At 41.6% G+C, this 27,912-nt stretch overlaps 1 protein-coding gene across 1 annotated transcript; it reads left to right on the top strand.

Moving 5' to 3' along the window:
- LOC140482231 (flavin reductase (NADPH)-like) lies at positions 1–27,705 on the top strand. The gene is made up of 5 exons (XM_072579353.1): positions 1–172; positions 4,462–4,604; positions 4,781–4,982; positions 23,486–23,653; positions 25,329–27,705. The coding sequence occupies exons 2-5, from the start codon at positions 4,470–4,472 to the stop codon at positions 25,484–25,486; spliced, it is 663 nt and encodes a 220-aa protein (XP_072435454.1). The 5' UTR covers positions 1–172; positions 4,462–4,469; the 3' UTR covers positions 25,487–27,705.
- Positions 27,706–27,912: the final 207 nt, after the last annotated feature.

Genomic DNA, 27,912 nt, shown 5'->3' with positions numbered 1-27,912 from the left:
GGTACAGAGGTTGAAGGGCTGGACTCGGTCAGATACAACTTAGTTTGTGGATTACTTTAAAAAGTAGAGACATTGATTTCCAACAAGCCACTCACAATCTGGAAAACCTTTATTATTGATCAGTAATAGCATTCAGGAGAAAAGAATCACGTAACAATTTATTTTTTGTTAGGTGAGTATGTCCTGTTAAATTATGTTTTTGACTTTGTTACGTACTGGAGTATTTTACTTCTCACAATTTTAAGGAATTATTGCATTTCTAGTTGGTCTGTAACCAACTGAAGAGTAAAAATCATGTAACATTATTGGTTGTGTATTCTTATTAATTCTTACTAGCGTTGACAAAATCCACAACCATATTTTATTAAATCAGGACAACTATGACACTGAAGTTCTGAAACTGCAAGAAAAAAGTAATAGAAAGTAGTTTAGGTAACATTTGCACTGATATTTTCAGTGTTTTTATCATTTATTTTTGATATTTGACTGCATTTACTCATATAACAACAGTTCCAAATGAATTAATTGGTTGTGAGGGTTCTGCAGCATCCTGTGGATGTGAAAAACCTTTCTAAATTCTAGAGTTTCTTGTAAAGGACAGTTTTGATTGACTAAACTGAGGTTAAAGCTGATTGTCAGCTTGAAGTTCTAATGCTGTTAATGCCACATTTGATTAGTACTATATTTGCAACACTCTGCTGATAAAACTTTGCTGATAAAATGTCTCTTGATATTATCAGCTCAATGTTCCTTACTGAAATAGTAGGGGGCAAGTATAACATACAAGGTCGACTTAGGGTGTAATTATACTTCAGGTTTAGCTTAAGTTTAAAGGAGTTTCAACACTGTCAATGTTAAGGCATAAATTTATTCCAAAGTGAAACTCATTTTAGGTCCTGACTCCAGGTTCAGCATATTTGAATGTATAGATAAATCTGATACAGGTTCATTGGTTGGAACAGGACAACAATTGTAGCCACCGTAAATACTCCATATCTGAGAATGTTTGCGACCAGTAGATTTAAAAATGAGATTAAAGTAGGACTTTTTTTTTCTTTGGACAGTTTGCAATTGTACCTTCTGAATTTGTATACTCAAGTAATGCAGGCTTTTTATAAAGGAAAATCATACGGCTGAAATTTCAAAGGAGTGACAAGCACAGTCACATTACCCTTGTGCTCTTACTTTTGTTTTGTTAAAATACAGCTCCACATTATTGGCAGAGATTCCAATCCCAGGTCTTCCAGCAATGCAAAGGAAGCATCAAATACAACAGCTCTCTCAGATGCATGACAACTGAAGGAAGTCAGATTATACCCCTGTTTTCACAGCAGCACCTGCTGTATTCTGTTAGCTCAGTTGGCTAGGTACTGGTTTATGATGTGGAGTTAATGCCAACAGAGTGGATTCAATTCCTATAACTGGCTGGGTTCATAATGAAGGTGCCTTTTTCTCAACCTCACCACTTATCTGAGGTGTGGTGACCCTTAAATTCATCAACTACCAGTTGCATGTCTCTATATTGAGAGTGGGACAATGCCAACTTTACCTTTACAATTTACTGTCTAAGATGTACTGCAGAAATTCACTAAAGCTCCTTCAACACACCTTCAAACCCATTACACTCCCATTTAGAATAATCAGGGCAGCAGATACATGGGATACCACCACCCTCAAGTTTACCTCTAAGTCACTCACTGACCTGACTTGGAAATATATCACCATTCTTTCACTGCCATTGGGTCAAAATCCTCCACTTGCTTCCTGAGCAGCATTGTGGGTCTACCTACAGCATGTGGACTGTAGTGGTTCAAGAAAGCAACTCATCACAACCTTCTCAAAGGCAAATGAGGATGCTGGCCCAGTCTGCCATGCCCATGTCACACGTGTGAATAAAAAACAAACATGATCTGACCCTTCCTCAAGTAATTCCCTTGCTTTCTTTCTGCCACCAACGGTGTTGTGCCGGAATAAAAAGCTCTGGGAAATATGACTATCAGAGGCTGAAGAAACATGGCAACTTTCAGGATAGCATACAAACCTTTAAGTAGTCTACTGCTGTTGTTGGCATGCCTGCCAACATGCCGTTAGTGGACCATACTATAACTTATTAGATAAGTTACTCTGATGCTGCAGTGAAGGATGAAAGCAAGAAAGTTGATATCGAGAGAAGTAAAGTCCAAGATAAATGGAACTACTTTCAAAAAAATTGAACATGACTTTGAAAGCAGTAGGTGACACGGTGGCACAGTGGTTAGCACTGCTGCTGCACAGTGCTAGAGACCCGGGTTCACTTCCCGCCTCAGGCGACTGACTGTGTGGAGTTTGCACATTCTCCCCGTGTCTGTGTGGATTTTCTCCAGGTGCTCTGGTTTCCTCCCACAGTCCAAAATTGTGCAGGTTAGGTGAATTGGCCATGCTAAATTGCCCGTGGTGTAGGGGAATGGGTGCGGGTCGGTGTGGACTTGTTGGGCTGAAGGGCCTGTTTCCACACTGTAAATAATCTAATCTAATCAGTGAGATCATGCAGTTAGAATAAGTCCAACAAGAACCAACCTTTCATAGGAAATGCCAGCAGCTTTGTGGATTCACTTTTTGCTTTTGAATAAATAAATTCAATTGAAAATTGATTTCTGACCATACACCTACCTAATTTCCTTTTATGAGTTCAATACAGCTTGGCATTGAATGTTGAAATCAAAGTTTTAAGTTAAATCCTGAGTTAATTGTGGATTTGAATATTTTATATTAATATAACTAAGATAATTATGATAGAAAGAGGATTTCCTGCTTGCCTGGATTAAGCTAAAATTGTTGTGGAATCTCAACCCCTTCTTGTGACTTTAAATTTTTTCACACATACTAACCCAGACCCTGTTGGCAGTTACAGTTTTGCCCATCGTAACTGAGCCCAATTCTGTTCTCTTGAAATGCACTCTCCAGATGAGTTGTAAAGCATAGATTAACACTGATCTCCTCTTTTCTGTAAAAAAGCAATTGTTGTGTTAACCAAACATAGGTCAGAGAGTGGAACCTTCTTAATCTGTAATGCTTAGAATCACGTCATTCTGTTGAGCTAGCAAGACACCAAGAAGTCCCTTTCTTTCAAATAAAGCCCATTCCAATATATCTATGACATAACAGAGAAATATCTTTTCATTAAAATGGGAAAAATTGTACTGCACATATTATATTTTAGTACTATTACTAAGTTCTCTGATAAAGTGAAATTTGGTGAGGATAATTTGACCTAATTTCAGAAACATTCAATGAAATTGCAGGAATTTACAAGGTTACATCAGTTTAACAAAGTGCATTCATCAACCTGTTTTGATGGGAAGAAGGCAATAATAAAACTGGGGAGCAAGAACCCATTGAACTATTTTTTGAGGTGCTACTGGAAAGCGATAAGTAGGATTCTAGACTAATCAAAATGCTTTGCATGCACCAAGAATTGTTCTTTTCTCCCCCTGTTTCTCATTCTAATGTAAATGGGCCTACATTATATTTCTTATGTTATTTTGGACAGTGAAGAATACAAAAGTCAATCACTCCATTAACAATGACACAGTATCTTTGAATTATAAATCATAGAAGTGAACAACAACAAAATAGATAATTAACCCTTAATTGCACTTATTATCACAAATGTTCAAGACTTACATTAAAGAATTGGGAAGTGAATTTGGCTCTTCAAGCTTTCTTCCCCATTCATCCAAATCATGGCTAATCATTTATGCCCACTCCATCTTCTTCCATTATGTCCATATCCCTTAATTTCCCTACTACCCCAAAATTCATCAACCACTGTCTTGAATAGGCTCAATGACAGATCAACTATCAAATTTGATTTGAAAATGTGTTGCTGGAAAAGCGCAGCAGGTCAGGCAGCATCCAAGGAACAGGAGAATCGACGTTTCGGGCATGAGCCCTTCTTCAGGAAAGAAATTTGATTACTAACTAGGTAGAAAAGCAAATTACAGAAGAAAGGTACTATTGCCAATGAAACATCTGGTATGGAAGAAAAAGTCACAACAAGCAATAATTGAAGTTTGAGCTGAGTTCATTGTGGAATACTGTAGGAATGCCATTTCCCACACCACTCAACTGTAAATCTCTCAGTTATGGTTGAGAATGCCATTCACATCCATACACAAGAAGAATTAAGACTATGCAAACTGCTTCACTTAGAATACTTTTAATTATCAGCATGAGGTTTTGCATGCGTCAATTTGTTTGAAAGTCGAAGTCTGAAGTGCAAGGGGAGTCAGTGTATTCGATCACTTCATCATCCAGTCCTGGCAATCTATGTGTACTATTGATTGTAGTCAAAATGTGAGATCTTAAGGTAACGAGTGTGAAAGTATGATAGAAATTATTATTATACTTTAAATAGAGTATCAAACTATTGGTTTGACTATCTGCGAATAGACTGCATCATTTCTTGACTGTTACTTTCAGACTGAAGAATGAAACTCTTGATACTTGGGGCCACAGGACAAACAGGCCAGTTATTAGTGAGACAAGCACTAGAACAGGGCTATGTGGCGAAAGCTGTTGTGAGAACTCCCAACAAGCTGACCATTCAGCATGACAACCTGAAGGTAACCACTGGCAACGTAGAATTATGTTGAGTATTGTAATGATACATATTTATTTAAAGATACAGATTTCCCAACAGAGGCAATTATACCAGAATCAAGAATTTTAATACATGTTCTGTTTCTAACACAGATGACAGCTCACAGCACAATGTTCCATTCTTAACTCATTTTTGCAGGTGGTGAAAGCAAATATTTTCTCAGCTGACAGTCTTCAGGGGCATTTTAATGACCAGGATGTCATCATGTCCTGCCTTGGGTTCCCAATACGCTTATTTTCTGGACATACTGAATACACAGAATCAATGAAAGCTATAATTCCTGCTATGCGTAAGGCAGAAGTAACTCGAATTATAGCAATGTCATCGTGGTACACTAAACGTGAGTACTTCTTACAACTATTGCTATAATGCTGCATGTGTAGTGACTTTTTACGAGAGATTGATTTCCTAAATTATCCAAAGGTGTGGCGATGCTGCTCCCTTAACAAGGTTATGTTGTCCTTGGTTTGTTTCAAGAGGGGTTGCAAAAGGCAGAGGTTCTGATTTGCCTGGGATTAGGGACAGTGCTAATCGTTAAGATACTGCCTAAGGCAACAATCAGGGAAAAGGCTTTTAGGTTTTTTTAAAAAAATAATTTGTACAATGAAAGGGGAGTGGCCAGTTCTCCCAGTTCAGGGTTTTTCTGGTTTGGTTTGCTTTTTACAAACAGGATTTTTCTGGTTTGGTTTGGTTTTTACAAACAGTCTGTTAAAACTACTGGGTACAGAGAAGCAGCTACAGTGAAAAAAAGGTTTCCTCCTTCAGCAGATGATGCCTGGCTGATTCTCTCCTTCTCACATTTCTCCTATAAGAGCCTGGGTTTGAATTTACCATTTTTTTACCAAGGGCTGTGTTTATGAGATTGTTGCAGGAAATTGGAATAGCATCATTAAGTTGTGATGGAGTGGTTTGGGTTTTCAGATAGGTTAAGTTATTCTATTTTGTTCTCTTTTGTTCATATTTCACTCGTATTCTGTAAATAAATTCTGTTTTGTTTAAAACTGAGTGGTTTGACCAGCTGCATCACTCCTGGAATATTCATTTTGCATCTGCCAAAAACAACTCAAAATGTTAGGGTCTGGGCTACCATCTTAAAACATTTTGAAGGGGTCTGGTCTGGTCCATAACAATGGAAGCAACCACAGGACAAAAATTATAGTTTTTAAAAATTTTACTGAAACAAAAACCAAAATCAACAAAATTCAAATAGTGACTAATAGGCAAGTGGCACTTTCTTTTAAACAAAAGTAAATTTATTTAACTTTACACCACATTTTAGGTGCACGTGTGGTAAGAGAGGGCGGTCCAAAAGCTTCTCAAGGTCTCCATTCAAGCGCAATCACTGCATTGCTATTGCCAACTGTTCCACTCCATATCATTTGCATACAATTATCACTAGCAAGGCACATCCCAGTTCAACAACCCAACCTAGCATGCCAGTCCTGACAATTTAGAATTTCGGAGATTCATACATCCAACCCTTTTAAACAGTTTAGTCAGCTCTGGTAAAAGGAATTTTCATTCTGCACGCACCTAATCCACCATCATTTCCGACAAAATGTTTCCTAGCCTCTGGCATGCTCTGTTAGCCACTGTATGTATGTGGTGAGTCCAGTTGAGTTTCTGGCCAATGGTAACACCAAGAATGTTGATGCTGGGGGAGTCAGTGATGGCAACACAAGTGAATGTCAGGGGGTGGTGGTTAGATCGTCTCTTACTGGAGATGGTCATTGCGTGGCATTTAAATGGTGCGAATGTTACTTGTCACTAAGCAGCCTAAGCCTCTGTTTATCCAAATGTTGTTGCAATTGAATATAGACTGCTTTAGTATGTGATGATTTGCAAAGCTGGAAAGTCAATGATGAAGCAGCTGAAGATGTTGGGCCGAGGACACGATCCTGAGGAACTTCTGCAGAGATGTCCTGGAGCTGAGGTGACTGGCCTTAACCACAATCATCTCCCACTGTGTCAGGTATGACTCCAACAATGGAGTGTTTGCCCCCAATACCCATTGATTCCAGTTTTGCTGGGCACCTTGATGCCCCATTGAGTTAAACACAGCCTTGATGTCGAGGGCTGTCACTCTGACCTCATGTCTGAAATTCAGCTCATTTGTCCATGTTGAACCAGGTCTGTAATGAGTTCAGGAGCTGAGTGGTCCTAGCGGAACCCAAACTGTGTGTAAGTGAGTGGGTTCTGGCTGAGCAGGTGATGCTTGACAACACTGTTAACAACACTTAACATCACTTTATGGATGATTGAGAGTGGATTAATGGTGCAGTAAATGACTGAGTTGGATTTGACCTGCTTTTTATGTGTAGGACTTGCCTGGGCAATTTTTCATGTTGTTGAATGGATGTCATTGCTATAACTGTACTGGAAAAGCTTGGCTAAGAGAGAATTAAGTTCTGAAGAACATGTCTTTGGTATTACTGCCAGAATGTGGTCAAGGCCCGTAACCTTTGCAACATTCATTGCCTCCCACCATTTCTTGATATCCCATGGAGTGAATTGAATTGGCTGAAGACTGGTATCTGTAATGTTGCGGACCACAGGAAAAGTCTGAGATGGATCTTCCCCTTATTACTTCTGGCTGAAAATTGCTGCAAATGCTTCAACTTTATCCTTTGCAGACACTGCTTGTGAAATTGAAAACTATGGTGGGTAATTCCCCATGAGTGGGACACTCAGCAAAGAAAATCCTTAAAGTTGGAGAATTCTAAGATTTTTGCTTCAATTAAGCTGATAGTTACCTAGGAAGAGTTAGTTGATTTGAAGACCTAATTCAGTTCAAGTAACTATTAAACTGACCCTTCAACTTAACATTTGACTCATAACTACAAAACTCCCAACTCTTTACCCCCTTAGAACTTTGAAAATACCCAGACCAGCACCCTCTGACTGGGAATTACTGGTACTACTCTATCTCCCATACCTTCACTGCACCTAAAATACCTGCCTCTTCCCCACCAGAGCAATTACCAATACACCTTCTTTGCTGGATTCAATATATACAGTGCCACACCCTACACCTGCTCCACCCCCGCTGCCAAACTTGTGCCAACTGCCTGCTGCAAAAGAGGTTTGATTTCCCCTGCTTATTCTGCACTACAAGGAAATTGTTCCATTTCAGGATCACTCTGCATTTCTGAAGGTACTGGGATTGGAATGGCTGGCCAAAAATGTAGAACTCAGAGCCAACAGAAAAATGCAAAAATGGAGTAGTGACCTGACTTTGATTGCCGTTCCTTAGAATATCTGAATAATGATTGAAGTGTGCTTTTATGCTTTCTACAATCTCATCAGCAGTCATTAAATCAGCTGCTTTTGCCTTGCAATAGTCAGAATAGCCTGCAGTGACAAGATAATCAGTCCTGCAAGAAGTATACCACTAGCTTCATCTTGGGATGTTATGTATCATCAGGTACTCTCTAGTAGGTTTAGCTTGGTTCTCATTACAAACACCATACTGGCTGATGTGGTTCTCAATTTCATTGCTCATGTTTGGCCAAATTAGCACTTCTCTTGACATTCTCAGTCTTAATTTTCAATTCGTTGGTGGCTTGCAAGGCTACTTTTTCATATCTCTTATCTACAATCCTTAGGGATAATGTTTCTATTTCTTTTATACAGTATGTTGCCTTGGGCTAATAGTTCAGCAAATTCATATCTCAGTGATGAAGAAGGATTCTAGGAAAGAGATTATCTGACCATGGTTTACCAGGGAATTTAATGACAGTGTCTAATTGTAAGAAGGGGGTTCTTGCGATACAATGCTAGTGTCCCTACCTCTGAGTCAGGAGGCCTTGATTCAGCTCTCACCTGCTCTATGTGTGTGTAATGCAAAGCTCTGATTAGAAAATATAAAGTTGAAAGAAACAGAAGTTATAATGTGGCAAAGGTTAATGGTAAATCAGAGAATTGGGAAAGTTTTAAAAGCCAACAAAACATGACCAAAAAGATAGAGGGAGAAAAGGAAATGAAGGTAAACTAGTAAATAGCATAAAAACAGACTGTAATAGCTTCTTGAAATAGATAGAATGAAGAAAGAGCTACAGTGAACATAGACCTCTGAAAAATACTCATAAGGAGTCCAAAAATGGCAGAAGAGTTGAACAAATACTAACGTTAGTCTTCACAGTGGAGCATACAAATAGCATTCCAAAAGTACTAAATAATCAAGGAGATAAAAGGGCAGGGGAAATAGACACAATAACTATAACTAGAGAAAAGTTCCAGGGAAAACAATGGGACAAAAAGCCAATAGGTACCCTGGACCTGATGGATTGCATCTAAACATTTTAAAGGAAATAGCTACAAAGATAGGGGATACATTGGTAGTAATTTTCCAAGAATCCTTAGGTTCTGGAAAAGCTCCAGAAGTTGGAAAATTGTCAATACAACAACCTTACTCAAAACAGGAGGTAGACAAAAACAGGTTTTACTCTACCCAGTTAGGGAACACGTGTTATTAGGAAAAGGTTAGTGTCTACAAAGGAACAAATAGCAATGTATTTAGAAACACGTAAAATAATCAGAAAGAGAAAGCATGACTTCATGATGAGGAAATCATGCCTGACAAATTTTTACAGTTTCTTGAGAAATAGGGTGGATAAAGGGGAGCCAGTAGATGTAATATCTTTGGATTTCTAAAGGCATTCAGTGAAGTATTACACATAAGGCTACTGAACAAGACAAGAGCCCGTGATGTTGGAGCTAACATACTAGCATTAGTATGTTAGATAAAGAATTGGCTAAAGAATATCAGTCAGAGAGTTGTGATTTAGAGGATATATAAACGTTGGTAACATGTTATAATGGGAGTACCACTGGGATCAGTGCTGGGGCCACACTTACTTTCAATATATATTGATGACTTTGATGAGAAGGCAAGGAGTAAGGATGACACAAAGAAACTACAGAAGGATATAGACAGATTAACGAAGGGCAAAATCATGGCAGATGAAATGTAATATGAGAAAATGTGAGATTATGCAGGATTCTGCAAATGGCCACTGCAGTCTATACTGATCATTGAACTCCTTTTTCTACTTTGGCCCCATATATTGTATTCTTACCATTAATAAGTCATGTTTACTTGGGGTGTAACATGGACCTTCAAGGTTTTAAAAATATTTGCAATTCATCTGATATGTTCTTCAAAGAGATTTTCAGTGGAAGGCACTTTGAAACAATCTCTCCTCAACATGATAAAAGTAGAACTAAGTGTAGTTTCTCTGGCTTGTTAGTCACATCTGCTACACTTTCATAATTTTCCATTGTGATTGGAGAAAACTGACTGTTTTGTTTCCCATTATCTTTCATCTTGATCATTGCTGGGAAAGGAAGGTTTGCAGCAATTATATCTTACCCAGTGCTTTCTGTGATGGTTTGTTTATTGTTTCTTTTCTATGGCTTCCTATGGCTTTTATATGTTTCAGTAACTCTGAACATTCTTATGTTCTTCTTTGAGTAGCCATGCCTCTATACAGCCCTTCTGCCCTCAATCTCAGCTCCTCTGTACAATGGTTTGGTTTGTACTGTATCTTTATTGAACTCACTGTGAAATGGATGTTTCCAATTGAATGCTTCTTAGTAGCAGTCACACAATTGCATCTCCATCCTGAAAACAATGTTCTATTAAACTTCCACAGTTACTGCCATGTGTTTACCGCACTGAAATAACTGCACAGTGGCTGGTATTCCATTACCAAGTCCTCCTTTAATTATTTGTGCACACTATCCTGGCTGTAGCGAGTGAGCTCAGAGTCAGTCCCCTGAACTGAAGAGATTCTAAATCCCGTTTATTTTTTTTCTTGTTTTTTCCTTTTTTTTACACCCGAGTGGCTAGTGACAAAGGGCAATGCTGTGTAATCAAACAGTGAAGGGGAGGGTAGGGAATTAAATCAAAATAGAGTTGGAGGGAGAAATGATGCACTCCACTCCCTGCGGCGCCCACCTCTCCCTGAACGACTCCAGGGTGTTGGTGGACACCGCGTGCTCCTTCTCCAAGGACACCCGGGCTCTAACGTAACCCCGGAAGAGGGGCAGGCAGTCGGCCCTAACGACCCCCTCCACGGCCCGCTGCCTGGACCTGTTGATGGCCAGTTTGGCCAGGCCCAGGAGCAGACCCACGAGGAGGTCTTCGGACCTGCCCTCCCTCCTCCGTACCGGGTGCCCGAAGATCAGGAGCGTGGGACTGAAGTGCAGCCAGAAACAGAGGAGAAGGTTTTTGAGAAAATCAAAAAGGGAGTGCAAACGCCCACACCCAATATATACATGGTCCACGGACTCCACAGCGCCACAGAACAAGCAGTTGGGCTGGGAGTCCGTGAACCACCGCAATCTGCGGTTGCAGGGGACTGCTGCGTGCAGCACCCTCCACCCTAGATCCCGAAAGAGGGGGAGGACTCCCGCGTAGAGAGCCCTCCACTGGGGATCCCCACCGCCCGGTGACAAATGTGCATGCCAAGGCGTGTCCGGATGGTGGATGAGGGAGAAGAGGTGGACGGTGTGCAGCAGCAGTCTATACAGGGCCCGCCTTTTTACGTCCTTAAAAGGGACAATCCCCTGTTTATTTTTTTTCTTTTTCTTTCTTTTTTTTTCAAAAGGGGAAAACACCCGAGTGGCCAGTGACAAGCAGTGCCCTTCAAACCAATGGGCAATGCTGTGTGATCAAAACAGTGAAGGGGAAGGTAGGGACTAAATCAAAATAGAGTTGGAGGGGGAAATAATGCACTCCACTCCCTGCGGCACCCACCTCTCCCTGAACGACTCCAGGGTGTTGGTGGACACCGCGTGCTCCTTCTCCAAGGACACCCGGGCTCTAACGTAACCCCGGAAGAGGGGCAGGCAGTCGGCCCTAACGACCCCCTCCACGGCCCGCTGCCTGGACCTGTTGATAGCCAGTTTGGCCAGGCCCAGGAGCAGACCCACGAGGAGGTCTTCAGACCTGCCCTCCCTCCTCCGTACCAGGTGCCCGGAGATCAGTAGCGTGGGACTGAAGTGCAACCAAAAGCAGAGGAGGAGGTTTTTGAGAAAATCAAAAAGGGAGTGCAAATGACCACACCCAATATACACGTGGTCCACGGACTCCACAGCGCCACAGAACAAGCAGTTGGGCTGGGAGTCCGTGAACCACCGCAATCTGTGGTTGCAGGGTGCAGCACCCTCCACCCTAGATCCCCGAGAGAAAGGGGGAGGACTCCCACGTAGAGAGCCCTCCACTGGGGAGCCCCACCACCCGGTGACAAATGGGCACGCCAAGGCGTGTCCGGACGGTGGATGAGGGAGAAGAGGTAGACCGTGTGCAGCAGCAGTCGATACAGGGCCCGCCTTTTTACGTCCTTAAAAGGGACAATCCCCTGTTTATTTTTTTTTTCTACAACTCCAGGGTGTTGGTGGACACAGCGTGCTCCCTCTCCAAGGACACCCGGGCCCTAACGTAATCGACACTCCTGATTTTTTTTTTTGTTTTCTTTTCTTTTCTTTTCTTTTTATCAAAACAGTAACATTTCTGTTTTTTTTTAATTATTTTTTTTTTCTTTTACCCCCCCACACTACCGCCTAACTGCGGTAGTGCTTATTTTTTCCCCAGCACCCATGGTGTGTGTGTGCAGGTGTGAGACACAGTGAATGACACAAAGTGTACGAATCTTTATTCAATTTCCACCACCAGGAAGATAGGAAAAACACCCGAGTGGCTAGTGACAAGCACTGCCCTTCACATCAAAAGGGCAATGCTGTGTGATCAAAACAGTGAAGGGGAGGGTAAGGACTAAATCAAAATAGAGTTGGACGGGGAAATAATACACTCCACTCCCTGCGGCGCCCACCTCTCCCTGAACGACTCCAGGGTGTTGGTGGACACCGCGTGCTCCTTCTCCAAGGACACCCGGGCTCTAACGTAACCCCGGAAGAGGGGCAGGCAGTCGGCCCTAACGACCCCCTCCACGGCCCGCTGCCTGGACCTGTTGATGGCCAGTTTGGCCAGGCCCAGGAGCAGACCCACGAGGAGGTCTTCGGACCTGCCCTCCCTCCTCCGTACCGGGTGCCCAAAGATCAGGAGCGTGGGACTGAAGTGTAACCAGAAACAGAGGAGAAGGTTTTTGAGAAAATCAAAAAGGGAGTGCAAACGCCCACACCCAATATATACATGGTCCACGGACTCCACAGCGCCACAGAACAAGCAGTTGGGCTGGGAGTCTGTGAACCACCGCAATCTGCGGTTGCAGGGTGCAGCACCCTCCACCCTAGATCCCCGAGAGAAAGGGGGAGGACTCCCACGTAGAGAGCCCTCCACTGGGGAGCCCCACCACCCGGTGACAAATGGGCACGCCAAGGCGTGTCCAGACGGTGGATGAGGGAGAAGAGGTAGACCGTGTGCAGCAGCAGTCGATACAGGGCCCTCCTTTTTACGTCCTTAAAAGGGACAATCCCCTGTTTATATTTTTTTTTCTTTTTTTTTCTTGTTTTTCCAGTGACAAGCAGTGCCCTTCACATCAAAGAGCAATTCACCCTTTTTTTTTGTTCTTTTTTTTTTCTTCTTTTTTTCCCCAGCACCCATGGTGTGTGTGTGTAGGTGTGAGACACAGTGAAAGACACAAAGTGCACAAATCTTTATTCAATTTCCACCACCAGGAAGATAGGAAAAACACCCGAGTGGCCAGTGACAAGCACTGCCTTCCAACCCACAGGGCAATGCTGTGTGATCAAAACAGTGAAGGGGAGGGCAGGGATTAAATCAAAATAGAGTTGGAGGGAGAAATGATGCACTCCACTCCCTGCGGCGCCCACCTCTCCCTGAACGACTCCAGGGTGTTGGTGGACACCGCGTGCTCCTTCTCCAAGGACACCCGGGCTCTAACATAACCCCGGAAGAGGGGCAGGCAGTCGGCCCTAACGACCCCCTCCACGGCCCGCTGCCTGGACCTGTTGATGGCCAGTTTGGCCAGGCCCAGGAGCAGACCCACGAGGAGGTCTTCGGACCTGCCCTCCCTCCTCCGTACCGGGTGCCCGAAGATCAGGAGCGTGGGACTGAAGTGCAGCCAGAAACAGAGGAGAAGGTTTTTGAGAAAATCAAAAAGGGAGTGCAAACGCCCACACCCAATATATACATGGTCCACGGACTCCACAGCGCCACAGAACAAGCAGTTGGGCTGGGAGTCCGTGAACCACTGCAATCTGCGGTTGCAGGGGACTGCTGCGTGCAGCACCCTCCACCCCAGATCCCCGAGAGAAAGGGGGAGGACTCCCGCGTAGAGAGCCCTCCACTGGGGATCTCCACCGCCCGGTGGCAAATGGGCACGCCAAGGCGTGTCCGGACGGTGGATGAGGGAGAAGAGGTGGATGGTGTGCAGCAGCAGTCGATACAGGGCCCTCCTTTTTACGTCCTTAAAAGGGACAATCTCCTGTTTATCTTCTTTTTTTTTCTTCTTTTTTTTCCTTTCTTTTTTTTTCTTTTTTTTTTAGTCCCACACTGATCCAATTTCTCCAGAAGGGGGGAAAACACCTGCATGACCAGTGACAAGTATTGGCCCTTCACCTCAAAGGGCAATGCTGTGTGATCAGAACCATGTATATTTATATATTTTTTTCTTAACCCCCACACTACCGCCTAAGTGCAGTAGTGCTTATTTTTATTCCCCAGCACACATGGTGTGTGTGTGTGTGTGCAGGTGTAAAACACAGTGAAAGACACAAAGTGCACGAATCTTTATTCAATTTCCACCACCAGGAAGATAGGAAAAAACACCTGAGTGGCCAGTGACAAGCACTGCCCTTCAAACCACAGGGCAATGCTGTGTGAGCAAAACAGTGAAGGGGAGGGTAGGGACTAAATCAAAATAGAGTTGGAGGGAGAAATGATGCAAATCCCCTGTTTACTTTTTTTTCTCTTTCTTTTATTTTTTTTTCTTTTTCTTTTTTTTTCTTCTTAACCCCCACACTACCGCCTAAGTGCGGTAGTGCTTATTTTTTCCCCAGCACCCATAATGTGTGTGCGCAGGTGTGAGACACAGTGAAAGGACACAAAGTGTACGAATCTTTATTCAATTTCCACCACCAGGAAGATAGGGAAAAAAACACCCGAGTGGCCAGTGACAAGCACTGCCCTTCAAACCACGGGGCAATGCTGTGTGATCAAAACAGTGAAGGGGAGGGTAGGGACTAAATCAAAATAGAGTTGGAGGGAGAAATGATGCAAATCCCCTGTTTATTTTTTTGTTCTTTTTTTTTCTCTTTTTTTAAAATTTAACCCCCACACTACCGCCTAAGTGCGGTAGTGCTTATTTTTTTTCCCCAGCACCCATGGTGTGTGTGTGTGCAGATGTGAGACACAGTGAAAGACACAAAGTGCACAAATCTTTATTCAATTTCCACCACCAGGAAGATAGGAAAACACCCGAGTGGCCAGTGACAAGCACTGCCCTTCACATCAAAGGGCAATGCTGTGTGAGCAAAACAGTGGAGGGGAGGGTAGGGACTAAATCAAAATAGAGTTGGAGGGAGAAATGATGCAAATCCCCTGTTTATATTTTTTTTTCTTTTTCCGGGCTGAATGATTTATGTTTTATTTTATTCTTTTTTTTTTCTTTTTTCTTAACCCCCACACTACCGCCTAAGTGCAGTAGTGCTTATTTTTTTTCCCCAGCACCCATGGTGTGTGTGTGTAGATGTGAGACACAGTGAAAGACACAAAGTGCACAAATCTTTATTCAATTTCCACCACCAGGAAGATATGAAAAATACCCGAGTGGCCAGTGTCAAGCACTGCCCTTCAAACCACAGGGCAATGCTGTGTGATCAAAACAGTGAAGGGGAGGGTAGGGACTAAATCAAAATAGAGTTGGAGGGAGAAATGATGCAAATCCCCTGTTTATATTTTTTTTTCTTGTTTATATTTTTTTTTCTTTTTTATTCTATTTTTTTTTTCTCTACACCCCCACACTACCGCCTAAGTGCGGTAGTGCTTATTGTTTTTCCCCAGCACCCATGGTGTGTGTGTGTGTGTGTGTGCAGGTGTGAGACACAGTGAAAGACACAAAGTGCACAAATCTTTATTCAATTTCCACCACCGGGAAGATATGAAAAAACACCCGAGTGGCCAGTGTCAAGCACTGCCCTTCAAACCAAAGGGTAATGCTGTGTGATCAAAACAGTGAAGGGGAGGGTAGGGACTAAATCAAAATAGAGTTGGAGGGAGAAATGATGCAAATCCCCTGTTTATACTTTTTTTTTCTTTTTTTTTTCTTTTTTTCTCTTTTTTCTTTTTCTCTTTTTTTTTCCTTTTTCTTTATTTTTTAATTTAACCCCCACACTACCACCTAAGTGCGGTAGTGCTTATTTTTATCCCCTGCACCCATGGTGTGTGTGTGCAGGTGTGAGACACAGTGAAAAGACACAAAGTGCACGAATCTTTATTCAATTTCCACCACCAGGAAGATAGGAAAGACACCCGAGTGGCCAGTGTCAAGCACTGCCCTTCAAACCAAAGGGTAATGCTGTGTGATCAAAACAGTGAAGGGGAGGGTAGGGACTAAATCAAAATAGAGTTGGAGGGAGAAATGATGCAAATCCCCTGTTTATTTATTTATTTTTTTCTTCTTTTTCTTTTTTTTTAAATTAATCCCCACACTACCGCCTAAGTGCGGTAGTGCTTATTTTTTTCCCCAGCACCCATGGTGTGTGTGTGCAGGTGTGAGACACAGTGAAAGACACAAAGTGTACGAATCTTTATTCAATTTCCACCACCAGGAAGATATGAAAAACACCCAAGTGGCCAGTGACAAGCACTGCCCTTCAAACCACAGGGCAATGCTGTGTGAGCAAAACAGTGAAGGGAAGGGTAGGGACTAAATCAAAATAGAGTTGGAGGGAGAAATGATGCAAATCCCCTGTTTATATTGGTCAATGAAGGCTTCCTGATTGGTCCATGTTAACAACCCCAATCAAGGATCTCAAAATCAATGAGCTCTACTCAGTTCCAATTACTGTATCTCTCCCTAGTGTGGGGATGTAGGCCTGGACTTTCTCTTGTAGCTTTTTCTGTGATGTTTTCAACCCCCAGTCTGGTTCCTCTGATTTGGACTCTGACATGGGTGGTGTATGCCAGTCCATTGCCTGCCTCTTGCAACCAGAGCATTTTGGCAAAGTTTGCTCCTCTTCTTCCCATTGTAATGGTATGGAGGCTGCATTCATCTCAGACTCTGAAGGTTTCTCAACACTAGATGGAGGGAAAGAACCTACAGTTTCTGCTGGGCCTTCTGGCTGTTCTGAGAGGCCAGGCATGTTTTGCTCCTGCCTCATTTGCAAGGAGACAGGTGATCCAAATGATTGTTGAGGACCGCCTCACCGACCCAAACTTTGTAAGTCATGGGACCTGACCTCGCATCAACCTCACCTCATATCCACACAGGACCATTTCCTTGGTTCCGGCACAAAATCTCATCCCCAGAATTAAACTGCCTCTCTCGCTTAGAGGAAGCATGTGGCTGGCATTGACATTCCTGCTGCCATTTCACCCTCCTCTTCAGATCTGGTAACATCAGATTTAACGTTGTGCAGAATCTTCTTTCCATCAGTAACTCTGCTGGAACTATTCCTATTGTTGCATGACGGGTGATCCTAGAATGAAACAGGAACCAGAACAGATTGGTATTGAGTGATGCTGTAGGCTGCCTCTCAAGCCTGCTTTCAACATTTGGACCACTCTTTTCGCCAGGCCATTGGATGATGTTTGGTATGGAGCCTCCTCATGTGCTTAGTGCCATTCGACTTCAGGAAATGCTTAAATTTCCCACTGGTAAATGACGTCCCATTGTCCATGACCAATACTTTTGGGAGTCTGTGAATCGCAAATGATGCTCGCAGCTTCTCATTTATTATCCCTGAGTTTGCCAAATGTACTTAATGCACATCCAACCACTTTGAATGAGCATCCACAACGACCAGGAACATTGAGCCCATTAAAGAACGGGCATGATCAACATGGAACCTAGTCCAGGGTTTAATCAGCCATTCCCATGAATATGGGGTCATTGCCAGTGGCAGGTTTTGACCTTGTTGGCACTCTGGACACTGCCCCATTAATTCAGTAATGTTGGCACCCAATCCTGGCCACCAGACATAGCATCTTGCTTGCATCTTCATCTTGGAAACACCTGGATGACCCTGGTAGATTTCAGCCAATATGTGGCAGCAATCTTTACTCAGGACAATCACTTTTGCTCCCCACAATAATATGCTGTCCTCTATGATGATCTCGTCTTGCTGGGTGTAGAAAGATTTCAGTCTGGGTTGCAATAGCTTGTCTGTGCTCCCCCATTACCACCAGCTGTTTGAGCATTGTTAGGACAGGACCTTTGTCCAGGAAGTTTAAAACCAGAATGGACACTTTGATGGGAGGCAGCCCAAGGCACTCACATTAGCTACTTGGCTTCCTGAACGATGCTTTAACTTGTATTTGTATGTGCTGAGAATAAGAGCCCAATGCTGAATTTCCCCAGAAGCTATGGGAAGCACCAGCTTATTTTCTTTCGGTAGCCCTAGCAAGTGAACTGTTACTATGACAAATTCCCATCTGTAAAGATATTGATGGGACTTCCTCACACCAAGGATGACCACCAAACCTTCCTTCTCTATCTGAGCATACTTGCATTCGGTATCAGCCAAAATCCAGGAAGCATACACCATTGGCATTCCTCTCTATTGGGCAACTGGTGAGCCAACACAACCGCGACACAGTACGGGGAGGCATCACATGGATCGTAGTGGGCTAACATCTTAGATGATGATAGCTGCTTTTTCACTTCCCTAAACGCTACTTCTTAGCTATATGACCATTTCAAATGTTGACACTTCTTTCAATAGCAGGTGTTAAGGGTGCCAAGGTGGAGGCACTAATAATTCTCTAACCCAAGGAAAGACCTGAGCTCCGGTATAGACGGACGAGCCAGGGTTCCTTTGATCATCCTCACATTATCATCTGACAGGTATAACCTGGTTTTCTCCACTCTGTAACCCAAGTAGGTCACTTGAGTCACCTGCAACACACATTTTTCCATTTTAAGGCATACCCCAGCCTGCGAGAGATATTCAAGTACTACTTCCAAGTTCTCCAGTGCTCTTTATTGGTCTTCCCAATTATTAGCATATCATCCAGATAAATGGCAACCTGTGGTAGCCCTTGTAAAATATTCTCCATGGTCCACTGGAAAAGGACTGATGATACCCCAAACGGCAGTGTTGTATATTGGTATAACTCTTTATGGCTATTAACTGTACTGAACTTCTGGGACTCCTCATCCAGTTGCAATTGCAGGTGGACGTGGCTCACGTTCAGCTTCGTAAAGGACAACTCTCCCATCAACTTTGCGGGCAAGTCCTCTATGCGAGGCATTGATATTTATCCAGCTGCAAGAAATTGTTTACCATTTGCTTAAAATCTCCACAAAGGGAGACTAAGCCATCAGGCTTCACAATCAGTATGACCAGTGCTGCCCATTCCGTAAACTGCACTGGTTCGATGCACAAGTAGCTAAAGGGTGACTTGGTGGCAGGATACCAGCCTGGTTTGGTTGAGTGATGGTTTTCTTTCACTCTCCAGCCTCCTGATTTCTGCCTCTGCTTTTGCCTGCAAGGAAAATGGCATTATGCGAGCCTTGAAAAATCGTGGAATTGCTTCCTGATCTACATGTAAAGTGGCTTTGCCCCAAGTCCTTCCTGCAAACCTCCTGGGTATTTCACTAGGATTTCATTGAGGCAGCCATTTTCTGATCGAAAAATGTTGAGCCAATCTCGATGAATCTTTCTCAACCAAATCCACCCAAATAGGCTTGGGCTTGAGTCACTTTCTACCATCAGCAGTAACTTAACCAAATGCTTCTCATAGGAGACCAGAACTGAAGTCATACCCTTAATTATCAACGGTTTCCCAGTGTTTGTTCTCAATCTGGCTGAGGTCTTGTGCAAACTTAAGGGTTGAAGACCCAAATGAATCTTGTTAAAGATAGGTTCTGTAACCAGAGATACAGCCGTATTGACCTCCATGGGAATCGGGTGACTACTTAACCAACCATTAATTTTAACGGGTTCTGATTTGGATGTCACTAAGCAATTTAATTGTTCCAACCCACATCTAAGATGACATTCCAGGGTGTGCATTCTCCTGGGTAATGACCTACGAGTTTTCTTACTCAAGTCAGGCTATGTAGGACTCCTTTGCTGTCTTGAGTCCACGTTCTGGCTGCAACTACACTGGCTTGCCAACCCAGATCCTGAAGAGCTTTTCAGCCATTGGGCTGAGGCTCGGCATTTTTCAGGGGTTCTGCTGTAAGTTGGTCTAGGGTGCATCTGCTCAGGATATGCCTGATTTGAACTCTGCAATTGCAAACCCAAGTGGTGCTCCCCAAGCTCAGTCAGACGGGGTAGCCACTTCCATTGGGGTGCCCTGTAGCTCCTATGCTCCATTTGTTGATTTTCTAATGACAAAGCCAGTTGAAATGCCTGTTCGAAGTTCAATTGGGCTTCAGCTAGTAGGTGTTCCTGCATGATTATGATATTAATCCCACTCTTAACGCCATTGAAATAACTGCACAGAGACCAGTATCCTGCCACCAAGTCACCCTTTAGTTACTTGTGCGCCTTACGTGCCAGCCAGCTCAGAGTCTGTCCCTTGAACTGGTCTCTGTTTATACTTTTTCTTTATTTTCCCCCACACCATCGCTTAGCTGCGGTACTGCTTAATTTCCCCAGCACCCATGTCATGTATGTGCAGATGTAGGACACAGTGAAGAACAAGCATGTAAATCTTTATTTATATTCTACCTCCAGGAAGAAAGGAAACACCAGATTGGCCAGTGACATGCAATGCCCTTCACATCAACAGGCAATATCCTCTGTTTGTATTGGTCAGTCAGAGCTTCCTGATTAGCCATGTTAACAACCCAAGTCAAGGATCTCATAGTCATCGAGATCCACCTGGTTCCAATCACTACATCCACCATAATTAATTTTCTTTTTAACTGAAATAAACTAGTCCAAAAATAACAATAGCACCCAATGTTTCATATTCTACAGTTAGAATAGCCGAACTCATAGAGTCATAGAGTCATAGAGATGTACAGCATGGAAACAGACCCTTTGATCCAACCCGTCCATACCGACCAGATATCCCAACCCAATCTAGTCCCACCTGCCAGCACCCGGCTCATATGCCTCCAAACTCTTCCTATTCATATACCCATCCAAATGCCTATTAAATGTTGCGATTGTACCAGCCTCCACCACATCCTCTGGCAGCTCATTCCATACACGTACTACCCTCTCAGTTCTATTCATTCCCAAACAATCATGATTGCTTTTCTACTCGGTTTCTGACTTCATATTGTAAAAATATGTTTTTAAATATAACAATTACAATGTGTTTTATTTCATCTCTATCTCTTTTTAAAAAACCTTGATAAAAGCTGAGTGCTTCATACACCATTTTATGTCATTAAAGGAAATGGTTTGGGCAGCAGTATTTTCATTGGCACCCATTGTACCACTGCAAGTATGATTCAACCAGGTTTCTACTGCTAACTTATTGCCATGTCTCATATTTAAAACAAAAATGTTATCCATCTATATATACCTGGAGTAAAATATGAGAGGTTCCTGCTGTGATGCTGCTGCTCCTTTAATGAGGTTAGGTTGTCCTTGGGCTTTTTTTTTCAGAGGGGTTTTAAAGACAGAGGCTCCATTTTGTCTGTGTTTATAAGTTTTTAAATTTAAAAAACACTTGTACAATGAAAGAGGAGTGGCCACTTCTCCCAGCTCAGCTTTTCTTCTGGTTTGGTTTGGTTTGGTTTGGTTTGGTTTGGTTTTAGCAGTCTGACTGTTCTGCGCAAGCAGTCAGTTTTTAAGGCTGCTGGTCAAAGTAACAGCTAGATGGAAGAAGGTGTTCCTAGCAGAACCTCTCTGACATTTCTCTCTCCTGTAAGACTCCGTGTTTGATTTTACCTTTTTTGCCAAGGGGTGTTTACGGGGATTGTTGCAGGAACTTGGAGCAGCATGATTAAGTTGGGATAATCTGTTGGGTTTTCAGATAGGTTAAGTTATTCTGTATTCTGTTCTCACTTCCTTGTGTTTCATTCGGTACTCTGTAAATAAATGCTGCTTTGTTTAAAACTATAAGGTTTTGACCAGCTGCATCATTCCTGGAATACCACTTTACTGAAAACAATTAGAAATGTTCGGGTCTGGGCTACCTTCTTGAGATGTTTTGAGGGGGTTTAGCCTGGTCCAGAACACTGTCTAGTGGGGGAATTATAACATTCAAACAACAAGGAGTCCTCAGGGAGGATAAACCATTGACTGTTTGGAATAAAGGTCTTGAAAAGAGAAATATTTTAAAAGCCTCTTTCTGTTAGATCCAAAATTGAACAGTTATGAAAACTTTTAGGATTTATTACTATTTAACTCCTACCAAATAGGGCAGCACAGTGGCTTAGTGGTTCGCACTGCTGTCTCACATTACCAGGGACCTGGGTTTGGTTGACTTGAGTGACTGTGTGGAGTTTCCTATGCTCATGTGTCTGCCTGGGTTTCCTCCTGGTGCTCTTTTCCCTTCCACAGTCCAAAAATGTGCAGATTAAGTAGATTGGCATGGTAAAATGTTAAAAATCACACAACACCAGGTTATAATCCAATGGATTTATTTGGAAGTACAAGCTTTTGAAGCACTACTCCTTCATCAGGTAACTCTTGGGGGCAGGACCATAGGACATGGAATTTATGGTAAAAGATCAAAGTGTCAATCAACTGATGCAATGTATTGAACAAACCTAAATTGTTGTTAAGTCTTAATCACTTTGAATGGGTTGCAAGTTTCAATTCATTAACACTTAAATCCCAGAACTTCTTTCAAGTCACATTCCCAAGATAACTTAAGGTTTTATTAAAAAGTGACATCTCATCTCTGACAATGTATTAAAGGTGTGAGGTTAGAGTCTGTATTCCAACCTTGAGTCAGATTGGTTCTGTTTCCAAAGTAGGAATTTATAAAATGTTACATGGACTGACTGCCAACAGAAAATGTGCTTTTGGAATAAAATAGAACATATCAGCAAATATAAATCTGCATTTTTAACTTTGACCACCCCAGTCCAACACCAACACCAACACCTCCACATCATGGTAAAATGTGGGGATATGGAAGTAGGGTGGATGATCTACAGAGGGTCGGTACTGACTCGATGAGCCAAATGGCCTCTTCCTGCACCGTCAGGATTTTATGAAATGGTTCATTTGTATTTCTGAACTAGGCTGTGATTTAAAAATGCTTGACTAGTTTGCAACCATTCATGTGACAAGCATCTAATTAGTGTGTTATAAACAGCACTACGGTTCCCTGGTTGTGCAGATAGCCAAGGATTTCAGCAGTGGAGATTCTGCCTACCTGGAATCCTTGTTCCCAGGGAAGATTTGATACTGCTTGCGAGTGCCCAGTGGGGATTTAATATGATGGATCTCCCTCAAAGCAGGCAGTGCAACACTCCCAGTGGCTCACCAACTGGCAGGCAAGGCCATCACTGTCTGGATTAAATTCGGTCCAGAGTAGGCATAATGGGATCCTAAGCTTGACACATGACTGTCATCCAAACTTATTAAGGGATTTGAGGCAAAAACAAGCATAGTCAGTTGAGCAGTAGATCATCAATGATCTTCTTGATGAGTAGAAAAGGCCTTCTCCTGTTCCTTTGCTCATAAAGAGGAAAGCTTACTCTTAACAACTATCAGGGAGATATTGTCAAGGAAACATTGTAGTCCTTTGGGAAAAAAAACACTGTTCTTTTTTAAAAGCTAAAACTTCACATCAGACTTCTTGGATGCTGAGGTCGTTCTTGACTCCTGTGATCCACAACCTGCTCATCAACATGCAAGAAGTAGAAAATTATTTAAGCAATGAATGCAAAGATCTCAACTGGACTGTGGTAAAACCACCAGGTCTTCAGAAGGCACCAAGAACAGGTAAAAATGTAACTAGTCAGTTTTACATTCTTCCTTTCTCTGCACCTTCACTCAAGCATTTCCTATAATGAGCATTTGCTTTCCATCCAGGAATGGAGATCCTCTTGCAAATTCATATATATTTGAATACTTAAACATAAAGAAAATAATTGTGCTTTTGACATCATTACATGGAATAGTTTTGATTTTGGGTACTTATGTAAAATGCACAATTTTGATTCAGCCCAATACATCGATCATATCTCCATCATGATTTTCACCCCAAAATTCACTGCACCACCCACCCCCCACCCCCCACAACCACCACCCACCACCCTATCTATCAATGGGTGCTCGCTCCTGTTTTATTTTTCCAGTTTGTTCCTGATTTCTTAGGATTTCTGTCCTGGTACTTGGCTACATTGATGGATCCTTTCTGGATCCCCATCCATTTTAATTCATCTTTGCATGTGCACGTGCTGCCAGCAGTGATCAGCATAATAATATCTTTAAGGTAACTAAAATAGAAAAAAAAGCTAAAATGAAATAAATTGAGCATTAGATTAGATAATACTTCAAATAATGGAAAAGGAATAATTCAATAACCATATAATCTGTAGCTCATCATAAGGGTTAATTTTGTTTGTGGTTGGTAATGCCGCTGAGTAATCTACTCAGAGTAAAACATTTTTCTCTAATTATTCATCTTCAGATTTTGCCCATTAAGAACAATGACAACACATAAGATATGACCTTCTGCACCCTTCATAGCAAATGAATTATAATATAGAGACGGTGATGGAAGTGTATTGACATAACTGTTAAGATATGCAAAGTGTGTGTGCAGGCAGTAATTCAATATGGCATGGGAAGATATGTCTGTGTGTCATTGTGAAATGTGCCTGTAATTAAACTAACCTGTTGGGAAACTTAGTAGATTGTCCACTTGGTTTACCCAGTTATTCCATTTGTTGTTCTCTTTGGGTACTAAATAAGAACAGGGTGTTAAATAAAATCTAGCCACCAACATGGCACACCTCTGAAACAGGTGGATCTTGATTCTCAGCCTTGTTACCCTGAGGAGAGGGGAGGAATCGAGGCACAACCACTGCTGCAGGGAGCAACAAATTCAATATTATCAGTTTCATGCCAGTGAGTAGTTTAAAATAACCACCCAAGCCCTCAGATTGATTTGTTGGTGTATTATACTGCAGGCAAGGTTCAACAGTGAGGTGGTTGATCTTGCTTTGTGAAAATTACCTTCTTCCAAGAGGTTCAGAGAGAGGGATGTCACAAGAGAGGGATGATGTTGAAAGGAGGCATGGATGTGGGAATGCCACTAAACGTGTTCCTAATTCTCATCTATTCCATCCCTTTCCACCATCACTTTAATACTGTTCCTCCTTAAACCTATCCTAAATCTATCCTTGTGCAGTTATCATTCTTTCCTTTGTATGAATTTGGTAAACTGAGACAACTTGCTCTGAGTGACATCTTGGTATTTGTAACTAACCAATAGGAAATTTTGAGCTGACATTAATAACGTGGAAAAGAAAGCATAAACATTTTAGGGATTTGTGGTTTTATTGCTTCCTTTTAATTCTCTATGATAACATATATTCATGATTTAATTTCTGTTCCAATGCGGGACAAGCTATCAACACTTCTTAATTATACCTACTTTAATTTTCTATAGACAAAGAATTATTAATTCATGAAGGCTACTATGAACCAGATCTGGATAGAACTCCCGTTGCAAATCCAGTGACACCAGGAGATATTGCTCGCTTTATGCTGTCCCTGCTTAAAGATGATTCGTGCAACAAGAAGGCAGTGGCAGTGGTAACAGTGTAATAATAAATTGCTGCTCTGGAAAATAAGCTGCTGTTATTTTCAGTTTCATTATTTGTGATTTCCCAGGTGAATCTTGGAGGTGAGCCTGTAGAGGCAAAATAAATGAAACTACAAAAACAAGAAAGCAATGATATAGAGTAAAACAGTAAAACAAATATATAAATACCATATAAGTGCTACCAAATGAGTTATTAGGAATTAAAGAATTAACCCAAGAGATCCCACCTCTATTTTATTTCAGCTCCAGGTTACATCTATAAAGATTTAGGTTTATTGCAGTTATTAGGGTTAATAATTATTAAAAACAAATTGCTTTTGTCCATTACCATGTTAAAATGCATTGAATTAATTCCATTTGTTAATGAGTGGCAATAGAACTTGAAAAGAAGCCGTTTTGAGCAAAATCTGGTATTAATAGCACAAATATAGATTGAAAACTATAAAAATGCAGTGAAAGAGATTTATTCAGGAAGATTTTGCATAGTGATGCAGCTAATGGCAGGGTTTGGGGTTAGAAAATAAATAAATATCAAAATCCAAGTGTTTTCTATAACTTTGGGATTGATTTGTTTTATGTCCTGCACAGTCTATGTTAGCTAGGATATTTGTGAATAATTCACAATGAATAAGTATTAGCCCATGTAGATTCTATTTCTACATTATTTCACAAAGGTGAAGTCTATTTTGCACCTGACGTTGAGGCTGCTTCAAAAGTGTGTCTTATGTCCATATATCTGATTGTTTAGGTATAGATTTTTTTTTGCAACATTTACTTTAAGATCTCTTTTACCATCCAATGGAATACAACACCTGTATGTTACATTAAAAGAACATAGAAATATTTCGTATCATGATGTATTGTAATCCTTCATTTATATTTGATTGGAAATAAAAAGACTTACATAATACAATTCAGATATGACCAACACCACAAGTTTAGCATCAGGAGTGCAGCCAACATTAACATATCCACTAGGATTTCCGAGGAATTCAATTCACCTTCCTATTAAGGTCAAATCATGATAATGGGTTGATCTCTGTATTGGGTTATAGCAAAATGGTTTTGTGTTGCATATAGTTGCACTGTGAATGTGCACCCCATGTAATATAGAAAGTTCCAAATAACAGATTATGCAGAATCATATCATTTAACTGGATCCAATGATGAAATAAGTTTTTTTTTTATTTTATTAATTGCAGTGTTAAAGTAACACTGAAATTTAAACAGTGAACTTAATCTCAAGAAAAGCATTTAACAATTAAGTGCTATATGATGTCTGACTGTAAAATTAGTGACAATTTGAATATACCCCCATGTACATCTGATGACCACATCACTTAAAACAGAGTTCCACATGTAAAATTAACATGGTGAAACCGTTCACTTTGTATTCCTTATTTCATTGTCTGAACTCTGCTTGTAGTGAAACATTTTTAGGAGCATTTAGGGTATTCTTCATGTTGATTTATACACAGTTTGCAAGACATTTTAGCCAGAAGGCATTCTTCTGGATAAGACATAAAGCAAAACTTTGCAAAAATGAGGACTGCAGATGCTGGAGATCAGAGTCAAGAGTGTAATGCTGGAGAAAGCACAACAGGTCAGGCAGCATCCGAGGAGCAGGAAAATCGATGTTTCGGGCAAAAGCCCTTCATCAAGAATGAGACTGGGAGTCTCGAGGGTGGAGAGATAAATGGGAGGGGGGATGGAACTAGGAGGAAAGTAGCTGAGAGTGCAATAGGTAGATGGAAGTGGGGGTAAAGGTGATAGTTCAGAGGGGAAGGTGGAGTGGAAGCAAACTTTGCCTATCCTCTCAGATGAATGAAAAAGATCCTGTGGAAAATCTATAAAGAATAAGGAAATGCATCTCATAGTCCTTGTTGACAATTATCCTTCACTCATCATGACTAACGCACGTTATTCAGAGAGTTTTGCATTGGTTTTTATAGCACTTTACTGTGAAAAAAAAACTCCCGCATTTTCTACAACAGTGACTACAAGTCAAATTACCTTTGTTAGCTATAATAAACTTAGGGACTATTTAATGTTGTGAATGCTTTTTAAATAAAAAGACATGATCTAGGAGATGGAAAGTGTGGTCATTTGTTCTAAGATTACTATGGTCACAAATATGCACCATGACTTCAATTACAAACAGAAAGTTCATTTTTACTGGTGTTCTCGGTGTTAGAGCAAGTAATGATTTCCATTGCAGTAAATCACAGCAAATTCCGTGAATATCTACCTTTACCACACCGTTTGATATGCTGCCACATTAGCATGATTGTGTATCTATTACCATAACTCAATAAATTTGGGAATGAAATGAATTGTTCTTCATCAGGTGGTGAACAAGTTCTTTTATATTTTAAGTTGTGTGAAGGGGAGAGAGAATGTGCTGAAAATTGACAAATTATAGCTGTCA

The sequence above is a fragment of the Chiloscyllium punctatum genome, chromosome 1, assembly GCF_047496795.1.
Source record: "Chiloscyllium punctatum isolate Juve2018m chromosome 1, sChiPun1.3, whole genome shotgun sequence".
Lineage (NCBI taxonomy): Eukaryota > Metazoa > Chordata > Chondrichthyes > Orectolobiformes > Hemiscylliidae > Chiloscyllium > Chiloscyllium punctatum.
This window is presented reverse-complemented; position numbering and strand designations above follow the sequence as displayed.